This window comes from Setaria italica, chromosome II (assembly GCF_000263155.2).
Source record: "Setaria italica strain Yugu1 chromosome II, Setaria_italica_v2.0, whole genome shotgun sequence".
NCBI classification, from domain to species: Eukaryota; Viridiplantae; Streptophyta; class Magnoliopsida; order Poales; family Poaceae; genus Setaria; species Setaria italica.
In genome coordinates, this window is record NC_028451.1 from 8308174 (window position 1) to 8321370 (window position 13197).

The window sequence follows — 13197 nt, forward strand, 5'->3', positions numbered from 1 at the left end:
AATGATGAGGGAGTGGAAGCGGTTGGTGAAGGTTCGGTGTATTGATGTTTTGTAGAAAGGACCTTCTTGAGTAACAACTGTATCTGTCTGTTCATGTACACCGGATCATCTTATTTAACTATTGTTTACCATATCGGAATTTTCTATATAACAATGATATTTAGCTATTCATAGGCACATTTATCGCTTGTTTAAATGCTATGGCTTGTATGCCTTGGAAACAAAAACCAATGAAACTTTGCATTGTGTGGAGCAATTAGCTTCTATAAAATAAATGTTACCACGAAATGAAATTAATTTATTGGAAATAGCACGATGATGTGGCACTCATGGAGAGATTGGAGGATCGCTTTATGATTTTACATGTCTTTGTGGGGCAACGGAGGGACAACCTCATCCATGTTTATATTGTTATGGTATTACCCCATTCTCTTCCCTTGTCGAGTAAACTACTTCTTCATTCCTGCAACCACCAAAAAACCCTAGTCTGATAGCGCACCTCTTCCTCTTCCCATGGAGCCATCATCTCCTAGAGCGATTGCGTGTGGCACATCCTCCAATGAAGAGGAGAAAGCTCCAGGGCTAACGGATCCAGAGCCGAGCAATTCGTTGTCTTCTAGAGTGACGGTGGACACATGCTCTGATGATTTAGAGTATGTGGAACAAATGGAAATCATCGATTAGGTACCTCTCTGATGTTGCACCATCTGCAAGTCAGCTAGACGTGGCCATTTTTAGGGGCACGGAAGCACCACCACTCGCCGGGGCACCACTGTCCCCAAGTGCGGGACCCGAAGAGGCAGGAAGGGACCGCAACCATCCTCATCGGTCGGCGGCAGTCGATCTCTACCATCCTCGTGTTGGGATATGAGGTAGGCTACGCTAGCGCAAAACAAAATTTCCTACCACGTAAACTAGGAAAACTGTCGTATATGGATCACGTGATTACCACTCGATGCACTGGTGCGGAAGACGTAGAATCGCGTCAGGGCAGCAAAGTCGAGCAACGTAGTCGAACACGTAGTAGATCACGTCGACGTCGAGCAGCTCCTCAGCAGCTCGTCCATGTATAGCAAGGTCATCCTCGTAAAGAGTTCCACATACAATTCACATAATTGCAGATCAATTCAAGTAACCCTTAATGGATATTAAATGAACACAATATACAAATTATGGATACAATCATATATCATCATCTCTATGATTGCTTCTAGGGCATACCTCCAACACCTCGTTGAGCGGCGGCCATGGACCTCCATCATGTCCTCGACTGGCAGCCATGGAGAGGCGCCAACGTCCACAGGCAGCGGCAATGGAGGGACGGCCTCATCCGCGGGTGGCGGCCAAGGAGATCCACCATCTTACACGAGCAGCGGCAATGGAGGGACGACCTCATCGGTGGCAGCTACATCAAGGCCCCGGATGCACTATCGACCAAGAAGTGAGCCTCAATTAGTGGTACCTCGTACTAGTAGAAGAAGAAGTAGTAGAAGTAGTAGGAGAAGCAACATCAGTAGAAGAAGAAGAAGTAGTAGTAGTGGTAGTACTAGTAACAATCTGTTATCATCTTGGATCTAGATCCCGAGTAGATCCCATTGTGATGTGATTTTATCTTCAATCTTGATCCCATTGTGATGCAGTTTTCTCTTTTCGATCTAGATCCAGTTGCTACTGTTTCCTTTTGCTAGTAAGATGGGTTTAATTAAGTAGCATTATTATTGGTAAGACTTTCATCCTACTCAGTTCAAAAACATAGCAATGGACTTTCCTCCTTCATTCGGTTAGTTCAAAAATAGAGCAATAGAGCAAGAAGGCCTACTACTTGCGCTATCATCCAGTCTGTTAGAAATTAGGGAAACAGACTTTCCCCCATTAGAACAAATGTGACTTGCAACATAGATAAACATGACCATTTTTATTACAAACAACACACTTCAAGTACAAACGACACAAATGCATACATAGGCATAGATCCACTGTTGGTACAAGTATAACGACACACTCTAAAAAAGGAATGAAGGATACTTAGGCATACATCCACTGTTGGTACAATGACACACTCTAACGAATGAAGCACGACAACACATAGGCATAAAAGTGGTGCACCGACGACATACTACTACCATCACGAGCTCATGGCAACCTCGCAGCAGCATGGAATTCAGCAAAATGGCCATCCTGGCGTAGATACTCTTCTAAAGCACGATGTCGCGCCCTAGTATCCCACACCCATGTAGGTGAAATGGTGATGGTATGCGCATAGAACACAAGGTCACGAATGGTCCATTGCTTGTGACCAATCTGGCAAAAAGGGAAGACCCACATACCATGGAGATAAACACGGTTGAGCCCAGACTGCTGAAGCCAAGCCAACACAGGCCATTTCAGCTCATGCGATTCATCTGGTTCGATGAGGACTGGTCGCAGAGGTGGCATTTCAATGGGAAGCAGCAAAGGTGGAGACCTGGGCCACGGGTGAAAAGGTAGTGCCATGAGGTTCAGCTGATCTTGAGGTGTCGTTGCCAGCAGCTGAATCGGAGGTGCCATGCGGACAGGGTGCTACTGAGGTGTCGTTGTCAGCGGCTGAAACATAGGTGCCATCACAACCGGCTGCTGCTGAGGTGCCATGGGGCAGGCTACTCCTACTTCTCCGACTCCTCCTAGTTCCATGCTCCATCTCTTCCATGTCCGGCCATTCTCCACTACATACACAAACAAAGAACAAAGGAACCATACACTTAAAATGCTGACCATATCAATACCATGCATATATAGTAAACGAGATAGATAAGAAAATGAGATCGCGTACCTCCAATCAAACAATGCAAGATGGTGAACCGATGAGTGTAGGCGTTACCTTGCAAGAACGTTGTGCACCCGCCTATTTATTGAGCACTACGGCGGGCACGCGAGCTCAGTGTGGCAGGCTAAAGTTGAAATGAAAAATGTGAGATGCTCAGAATATATTCAGGCCCAGCCATGAATCTAGGTTGGAACCTTCAGTGTTGCACATCGGTTACATGTGTGCATGACGGGTGCCATGGGATGAGCTCGACGTGTGCATGTGTACATTTCGCTGGACTATCTGGCATATAACATAAGACATTCCTGCGAGACAAATCATGCGAGATTATGAGTGATAGGTTCCCTTTTGATGGTGAGTTTAATGTAAGAAAGATGTTGTCATCGTTCATTTGTCACAGTTATATGCATCAACTCCATTTGTTGTCATCTTGGATCTAGATCTCTTTGCGATGCGGTTTTCTTATGCTAGTAAGATGAGTTTAATTAAGTAGCATCATTATTGGTACCAATTTCATCCAGTCTGTTCAAAAACTAAATAATGGACTCTTCCCTTTGTCAAACCTAGCAAAACTGTTTTGAGATCAATAAGTCCTATTTCTTGCACTTTCATCTGGTCAGTTCAAAAACAGAGCAACGGACTTTCCCCCTTCCTCACAAAAGTTTTTTTTTTCCCTTGTGGATGCTTTACACAACTGTTGTGAGATCAAGAAGGACTATTGTTTGCGTTATCATCTGGTCTGTTCAAATGCCTAATAATGGACTTTCCCCCTTGTCAAACTTTACACAACTGTTTTGAGACCAAGAAGGCCTATTTATTCGGCTTTCATCCGGTCAGCTCACAAAGTAGCAACGGACGTTCCCTCTTCCTCGGTAAAGATATCTTGGGCAATGACAATGTACCAACCACAAATGAACAATTTGTGTTAGAACATAGACAAACATGACCATTCTTATTACCAGCAAAACATTCATAGGCCACAACATACATAGGCATAGATCCACTGTTGGTAAAGTTCAACGACACACTCTAACAAAGGAATCCAATATACATCCACTATGGGTACAATGCCACACTCTAACGAATGAAGCACGACAACACATAGGCATACAAATGGTGCACCGACATACTACTACCATCATGGGCTCATGGCAACCCGCGGCAGCATGAAATTCAGCAAAACGGCCATCCTAGTGCAGATACTCTTCTAAAGCACGATGCCTCGCCCTAGTATCCCACAACCACGCAGGTGAAATGACAATGGTATGCACATGGAACAAGAGGTCACGAATGGTCCATTGCCTGTGACCCATGTGGCAAAAAAGGCAGACCCACATAGAACAATGCAAGATGGTGAACTGATGAGTCAAGGCACCGCCTATTTATTGAGCACTACGGCGGGCACGCGAGCTCGGTGTGGCAGGCCAAAGTTGCAATAAAAAATATGAGATGCTCAGAATGTATTCAGGCCTAAGCCTGCCACGAATGTAGGTAGAAATCTTCAATTTTGCACATTGGTTACATGTGTGCACGACGGGTGTCACGGGATAAGCTCGACGTGTGCAGGTGTACATTTCGCTGGATTGTCCGGCATACAACACAAGGCATTCATGCGAAACAATTCATGCGAGATTATGAGTCATAGGTTCCCTTTTGAATGTGAGTTAAATGAAACAAGTTGCCACCGTTTTTCTGGAGAAAGAGAATAATTGTTGTCATGTTGCACAAATCGATAAGGTCGGATAGTGCTTACGTTGTCAGACGCACAGTGCAGGATGTCATGAATAGCCCAACTCATCTGTTGTGCATGGCTGAAAAGGTCTGCTATGGGCATGGATTCGCACTAGATGATTCTCGCATACCAGTGGAGCATGAAAAATGTGAACAGGTCGATGCGACTAGGCCTAGGCGGAATATGGCGGAGCAAATACCGCAAGAGGGCGGGAATTAAGACTGGTAACGGGTGTTCATGACCGCCACTATTGGGACGTGTCAATTCAAGACTTGTAACGGGCGTTCATGACTACTACTATAGGGACGTGTTGATTCAAGACTGGTAACGGATGTTCACGAATGGCCATTTCGAAATGACACACTCCTACCTATAAGAGGCAGTGTATCCACGAGTCGATCATTATTATTTGCAGTCATGGCATTACACACTACCATGTTCCCTACGTCGCAAGTCGACTTCTCAATCTCAAGCGCAGAAGCAAAAGAAGAAGGAACTATTGGGCAGTAAAAGGAATCCAGTACATTCATGATCGGAGGCCGTCAATGGATGATACGTTGCTACCCTACAAGTATTCATGATCCATGGTACCCACTAGCAGGACCAGAAGGAATTTCCGTCATCCTCGTTCTAATGAACAACGTGCAAAAGGTAGGTGTCTCGTTGCTATGAATACACATGCTCACATATATGCTCCAATGGTCAACCCTGTGAATGCTTGCATGTAGGTATGAGTCTTGTTTCGTGCGATGGCTGGAGACGCAATAGATTATGATGATACATTTCGAGTTCAAGATTTAAACGAACTTGAATTCAAGAATGGGAATCTAGAACATGGCTTTAACTGCCTCGTGGGGCATCATGAGATTAAGCGTGTGTGGGACCATTTCGGTTGCGTAAACATATGTACACTGTTATAGTACTGGAGGATGAATGCATTGAAGTTCCACCTCCATCAATAGGCAGAAGTATATGCACAACAATTGCAGCCCAAGCCCCTGTGGACGTCGTCTTCGACATAGGCGGTTGAGTGATTCGAGCAAGACGGGCCGATGTGGCGGCACTATCTCGTGTGATGGAGGTATTGCTCTATGGCAGTGGAGTGGAGTCAAAGTCAGAAACTATTTCAATTAAAGACACAAACCCTGCTAGTTTCTTACTGCTGATCAAATACGCCTGCGAAGGATCACTCCCATAGGAGGCAGATTTATGGGACACCCCTATCAACGCCTAGCCTATATTACTCTCACTTGCTAACATGTACTGCGTCGAATGGTTGAAGTTGCACTGTGCGTTAAAGATGTGGGACATGGTGTGTAAGAAAACTGTGACCACATTTCTACGATGGGCATTTTAAACTAGCTGCACCCAATTGCAAGAGAAGTGCATGTCTCTCATAGCGCTAATCTCACCAGATGGAATTCTCACAGAGGATTTTGTATTCGTATGTTACCACCATCCTGAAGTTATCAAGAGGATCCGCGTGCTTGCTTTAAAGAACGTCAAGTAGAGATTAGGAGGCCGCCGCCAGGGTCCGCTATAGTTTTAATATATTATTTAAGTGTATTTTATCATCTGCACAGTTAAAATGGTACATTAATTTGTTGCACTGAAGTACATTGTAATGCAATAGTCGGATCATCCTGCAGACATGAATCTACCAAGAAGGATAATCCGTGGAGTGCTCATCAATGCCATTATGCCACGGATTATCCCAGACTCCCTTCTTAAACTGCTCATCTATGTAAGGTCATTGACGTTTGGGTCCGAGTCCCAAGCGGTCCAACGTGCTAGTGACCCAGGTCTCGTGGTGGTTTCAAAAGAGTTTTGTCTCCCGCTACCGAACACAAAAGCGGGATCTGAAATTTTGAATTCCCCACTCCTCCTCCGGGTCCTCGCCCGTTATATATAAATAAAAGAGGGGAGTCAAGCCTCCCACATCCCACCTGGTAATTCCAAAATTAGTCTCCTCTCCTCTTCCCACCGAACAGCCATAGTAGATCTGCGGCGGCGGAAGCAAGCGTGACCTCGGCTGCATCGTCAAGCTAGACTAGTAGCATGCTACCTCGGCTACGAGCGAAGGGCTTCCTCGATGATGGGCTTGAAGCTACGAGATGGTTCGAGGCCGTTGCTCTATCGGCTTCCCTGAGGCTGCCACCAGCGGCTGCCGTGCTCGACTATGTGCGAAGAAGATCGAGGAAGCGGCGCATGCCCGGGCTGCTCCATCGAGGTGGCATTCAGCACCTCCTTCTCTTCATGTTCGTCAAGTCAGCGGTCTCCTCCCCATATTGCTAAATTCAATTACTAGATTGCTTCCCTAAGCTCTTTGGCTTTCAATATTGTAGTTGCATGCTTTGGTGAATGTGGATTTGTTGTACCCTATTGCGAGAGTATGTGAAAAATTACTGCTCCACCAGATCCCCTTTATATTTCACCTTTTCCAATAATTATTTTTGTACCAAGTCAAATCATTTATGTGGTTTGTATAACTTAATAGATGCAATTATTAGATTGTTTCCCCATACTCTTTGGCTTTCACTATTGTAGTTAGATTGAGAAATGTGGATCTGTTGTACCCTATTGATAGAGTTGGTGACAAATTACTGCTCCAGTAGATCCCCTTTTATCTTTCACCTTTTCCATAATTATTTTTGTAGAACTTAATAGATGAAATTGTTTTAGTTTGCAGTTATGCTTGGTTATTTGTCCGTTCTTAATTTATACTTAAACAAATGCATCAATTGAAGTTTGAATATCATGTTTCAACCAGCTAAAGGGTCAACATCTGTAGTTGCTCCTGTTCAGTCCAGCTCCAGGGTAACAAACTAAACACATGATGATTATTGACGTTCCTTCTTTCCTTAGTTTAAATCAATTACAAGGTCACAATCTGATTTCGGATCCACTGTTGCTAGATGGAAGTTCTCAAATCAATGCTGCTTCTTGCTAAAAAAAAACTGATGAGGTAGTGGAGTACTCAAGAAGCTCTACCAAATCCTTATGCACCAGTGTTGATGGGGAGCAAGTTGATGCTGACAAAGAAGATGGGGTACAACTTCAACAACGGTTTGTTGCTCACCAGGAAGAGTTAGCTACCTTGAAGAAGAAGACAGAGGAATCAAAATCAACTCTTTAATTGCAGTCAGCCGAGAGTGAGAAATTGAAGAAGGTAACACAAGATAGTGAAGCACTCCTTCGTCGATTACTAATCTATATAAGAGGTTAAGATCAATGCTCTACTTTGTCTCTTGAGATTATGACCTGGATGTAGCTATGTAATCTCTGTTCTTTGTGAGACAGTTATCTTGTAATAGTTTGTGATATGTGATGAACAATATAGTAGTGGTTGTCTTGATGGGGAACAATAATTTATTTTCTTGTATACATAAATATGTGTGTTCTGTTTATTATTTTTGCCAACTGGATCAAAATGGAAATGAAATCAATTATTTGTCAGGCCTGATTGGTTAAATTTATGTTTGTCTTAATTGGTCTTAGCCTACATATAATTGGGCCAAAAGTCAATTTCATTCATAAATTAGGAGCAAAAGGGCCGCAAATAATTTGCACAACTTTGAGGCTCGACTCGACAACAAATGGGCTTACCAAAATCAATTTTGGGCTATCTGAACAACATTGGCCTGTAGGAACAAAATTGGGCTCGATCCAATAACAAATGGGCCTACCAAAATTAATTTTGGGCTATCTGAACAACATTGGCCTGTGGGAACAATTTTGGGCTCGACCCAACAACAAATGGGCCAAATTCATTTTATGACGAAATAATTTGTCATAATTGTCATGCCACATCTGATGCCATATCAGATTCTGTCCATCGTGGTAAAATAGTAGGAACCAATTTATGACGTTTCTGTTTGACGATTCGTATGCGTTATAATCTTAGTGACGTAGCGAAACAAGGAACGTCACTGGTCGTGGTTTATGACGCTCGACTAATGACGAAGGGTTTTCATCGCTCCCGCGTCATAAATCACGGTTTATGACATAAAAAACATGTTTATAACACTTTTATGGTTCGTCATAGGTCGGAAGATTTTTGATAGTGATTATTTTATTATTATTTTCTAATAATGTTGATTAATTGGGCAAAACATACATGGTTACATGATAACAGGCGTTCTTGTCGGTGAACATAACAGAATTAGTATTTCTTCGTACCAACGCACGTTGTGCTAGCATAGCATAAAGGCTCATGGTAGGGTAGGATGAGATGTCAACCGAGGCTTGTTTTGGTCCTTAAATTGCCTTGCTAAGTAGATATTTTTTTGGAAACCTTCACGTTAATAATCATTAGAATGTGCTAGAAAAAAATCTTCTAAAAAATTGATTTGCTCGATGTTAAAGAGGTTCTCTTGAATATTTAGCATGTCACGGGATGGGAAAAAAACCGTCGATTTTGCCTATTCGACCTATAGTGGTAATAAAAAGCAGAGCAGAGCAGAGCAGAGAAGCTAGGGCGTAGGATGCATCCCTAGGCCCTAGGAAAGGAAAGATGAGGATTCCATTTCGATAGATCGCAATCGGTTCATCGGCTGGTTGCATCGTACGTACACATGCCCGTGTACGCGAGCGCAGCACAACAGTAGACGTACGGAGGTGTCCCTGTGCACTCTGTCAGCTCACCAGTGTGCCCCCCGGCCGAAAGTACTCTGCACTCGTACTGCTACTGTAGAGAAGCTGCTGTACTCTATACGGCGGTAGGCGTACGGACGGACTCGCGAGGCTTGGTCTTTTGTCCGTTGGGTTTGGGTGGGTCGACGCCGTGCAGCACTCACCAGCTCTGGGCTGGGCTTTGCTTGGTGGGCTCTGGGTACCGAAGAGAGGAAAGAACATGTGAATCCAGTTTGGGGGGCTCAAAAAAAAATGTGAATCCAGTTTGGCCCATAGCCTTTCTTGTGAACAGATTTTAGGATAAGGAGGCCTGTCCAATTCGTTTCTCGCCCTAGTTTGGGCCAACGCGCTGCAATCTGGTGGCCCATTATAACCTTTTGCGGACTCCGGAAGCCCAAAAGCATATTTTCCCTTTTCTTTTTCCTTTTTCAGTTTAGCATCAGAAGAATTCCAACTGCTTGCGTTGGCATCAGGGAAAGGCGGAGGGGGAGGGGAAAGGGGGGCGCGATCCAATCATCACTCCACCGGCTTCCCTGAGAGGCGAGGAGCATACCTCCGATCCGACCGAGTTCTCGGGGGGAGATTTCCTCGCATATCGCTCCAATCGGAACCCTAGTAGCCGTCACGAACAGGAGGATCCAAGATGAGTTTCTTGTTCGGGAAGCGGAAGACGCCCGCCGGTAAGACCACTTCTTCCAATCCGGAAAGATTCGCCTTGGAATTTGGTCGGATCGATCGGTCCTAAGCTGCTGGTAGCTTTGTTTTATCCTTGTTTGTCGATGGAGGGGTTTCTTGAGATGCATAGTCATAGACACCAGCCAAGTTTTGTGTTGGTCGGCCGGTTCAGGCTCGGTAGGATTTCTTGGCACAGTTCGTAAGGGAGTAACTTATCGGAGAATGGCAGGAGGTTGAGATTTGAAACCGTGTGGCTCGGTAGTAACTTTTTCTGTTAATAATTAATATGCCGGAGTTGAACTGGCAGCTAAACTTTACTTCAGTTTAGATCTGTTGAAGCCTTCCACCTCTTTCAATTCCTGATCAGATTCAGTGTGTTTTGAAGTTCTTTCTAGTGACATTAGTTGCTTGTACTTCAGTTCGTATGTTTTGAATGAATAATGGTAGAGTTACATTCCGTACCTTATAGCTTAGTTTTTTTATGTTTATTTGTTCTTTCTTTCAGAGCTCTTGAGAGAGAACAAGAGAATGTTGGATCGATCCATCAGGGAAATTGAGCGAGAGAGGCAAGGATTGCAGGCCCAGGAGAAGAAGCTCATCACTGAGATCAAGAAAACAGCTAAAGAAGGCCAGATGGTATGGATTATTGGTAGTTTTTGGAACTTCAAAGTCATACTCTGATTCTGTTGTTTAGCATGCTTGATATTTGGAATAGTTGAAGGCAAATTTGCTTTTGCCTGCTGTTTGTTTGGTTGACACACACAGCTATGGTGTACTACATTTTCTTAGAACCCTGTCTCGCATAGTCACATACTCACATTTCATGGACTCATTTCATTCCCGAGCTTGTAAGATCCATAGCTTGCTCTTTAAGGTCAGCTTAGGGCTCTAAAACTTCTATTCTAAATTATCAAGTATTTACTTCAATAGCCTAGAAATATTTACCTAGAAATCCTTGCTGTCGATGTCTTTCATCTTACAATTTATAACACATAAATGTACATGGAAGTTCCGTGTGCATGTTGCAATTTCATCCATCTTTTATGCAGTGTTTGTGTGCTGACCTTTTGTTACTGCTATAGGGAGCTGTCAAAGTAATGGCCAAAGATCTTATTCGTACCCGGCATCAGATAACAAAGTTCTACCAACTTAAATCTCAGCTCCAAGGAGTTTCTCTAAGAGTTCAGGTAATCATGTGTTTGGTCTTATCCTCTATTTATAATGATGCCTCAATCACCTTGGCAAATATCTACGTTATGCTGCGGTAAGTCACCTTTAGTTTATGTTGTTCTAGTGATGTACCAGTGTGGAACTGGCCATCAAAATCAAGAGAGATAAGAGATTAATTTTTGCTGTCCAACTACCATGTGCTTTCTATAAGCATTGCATTGCCCTACTATGTTGTTAGTTACCTGTAGAAAAAAACTCGGGAAGTCAGGATAAGTGCATTTTTTTATTAAATCGATCTGGAGTAGTCGCATTTTTTATTCATTAAACCTTACGAAGTAGTGACTTGGTTTCATATGGAAATTATGGCTTATGATACAATTCCAATATTCTAACTGAAGACTGTATATTCTGCATTCTGGCTATTGCATTGCATCTTAAATTTTGTATTGCATCCATTTTCCCTTCTCCTTATAACATTTTTTATTTGTGCAACTGTTGTAGACGCTAAAATCAACTCAAGCTATGGGTGATGCCATGAAGGGTGTTACAAAAGCAATGGCTCAAATGAACAGGCAGCTAAATCTGCCAGGATTGCAGAAGATAATGCAAGAGTTTGAGCGGCAAAATGAGAGGATGGAGATGGTGAGCGAGGTGATGGGGGATGCCATAGATGATGCTTTGGAAGGAGACGAGGAGGAAGAAGAAACAGAGGAGCTTGTGAATCAAGTACTTGATGAAATTGGCATTGATATCAACCAAGAGGTGAGTTACTATGGGTCTTTATCTTCTCGTGAGTGCACACTGGAGGTTAAAATGTGGATTGGTCTTCTAAATGCACAACCATTGATTAAGCTTAGAGGTTGCATAGGATAATACCATGAATTTATGGTCCTCTGTTGTGCCTTATAGTAGCTAGAATGTTTCTGCTCAACCTTTTTAAACTCAACTATCTTCAGGATAGCTTAGTATCACTATCCCAAATTTTGCTTACTCTTATCAGGAGTTACTGTAATGTTATTTTTTACTACCAGTCTTATAGTTCCTGGTTGTATCTTTGAAACAAATGTTCCGTGCCATTGTGCATTTTTTTTTATCTGCTTTCCATTATTTTAGATTTTCCCGATATTTGCTCAATAAATACTATATGTTCATTTTTTTGAAACAGCTGTGCCATTTTTTTTTGAGAAATTCATTACATCCAGAATTGGATTAAGCTAGAGACAAAAGGAAAAAAGGAAAATCAGAAGTGTTGTGATGCTAAATCTGACTTTAAAAGTATCACCATTGCCAAGTGCTTGATCGAGACTGATGTTTCTTAGTCTGCATGGACAGATGTTTAGTGGGAGAATACTGTATATATAATCATCTTGTGTATATTTGCAGCTTGTTGGAGCCCCGTCGGCCGCTGTTGCTCAGCCAGCTTCCGCCGGAAAGGTTGCCCAGGCTGAAAGTGCTGGGGCCGCTGATGGCGGAATCGACGCCGATTTGCAGGCAAGGCTGGACAATCTAAGGAGAATGTAATTGGTGCCCGATGCTGCGTTAAAAAGAAGAGTAGTGCCTTGTAGCACCTTTTCCTGTGAATGTGGATGAATACAACCTACCGAAACAAAGTTTACAAGCCAGCGTGTATGTTGAAACGAATGAAGTGTTCAATATGCCGGTAATAATAACAAATGTATATCTGCGAGTATGTTGTGCTTGGAAAGTCCATGATCAATTGTCGAATGCAACTTCGTCCCCTCTGAATCCATGAAGGATTGTTGTGCGCTCATGCTGTATGTCAGGTTGCACATAAACTTTTGAGTCCAAAAGAAGTGATTTGCGAAATCCTGTTTAAATGCAACGCCAGCAATTTACAGCAACACAAGCTAGAGTGCCCTATTTATTGTTGATTCGGGGTTGTTGAGAACGAAATTATAGGAGGTATCTTATCAAATAATGGTGTACCGGGAGTGATCAAATAATGGTGCAAACGATCAAGTTTGGATGAAGCTTTCAGCAAGGGACCAAGGGTAATTCGTCATCCTTTGTCAGCCTCGTCCAACTTGCAATTACTCCATAGAGCCATTATTTGACTCAGGGAACTTGGTGTTTCTCCATAAGAATTCGAAAAGGTATTAGGCTGCTGCCGCCAACCTGCATCCTCCAGCCTGTTCGCTTCAGCTTATCAGCCGGCTTATCAACC

At 43.2% G+C, this 13197-nt stretch overlaps 1 protein-coding gene across 1 annotated transcript; it reads left to right on the top strand.

Moving 5' to 3' along the window:
• Positions 1 to 9620: 9620 nt before the first annotated feature.
• On the top strand, positions 9621 to 12762 carry LOC101784637 (vacuolar protein sorting-associated protein 2 homolog 1). Its single transcript, XM_004955797.4, has 5 exons — positions 9621 to 9847; positions 10348 to 10478; positions 10925 to 11029; positions 11514 to 11774; positions 12396 to 12762. The coding sequence occupies exons 1-5, from the start codon at positions 9811 to 9813 to the stop codon at positions 12531 to 12533; spliced, it is 672 nt and encodes a 223-aa protein (XP_004955854.1). The 5' UTR covers positions 9621 to 9810; the 3' UTR covers positions 12534 to 12762.
• Positions 12763 to 13197: the final 435 nt, after the last annotated feature.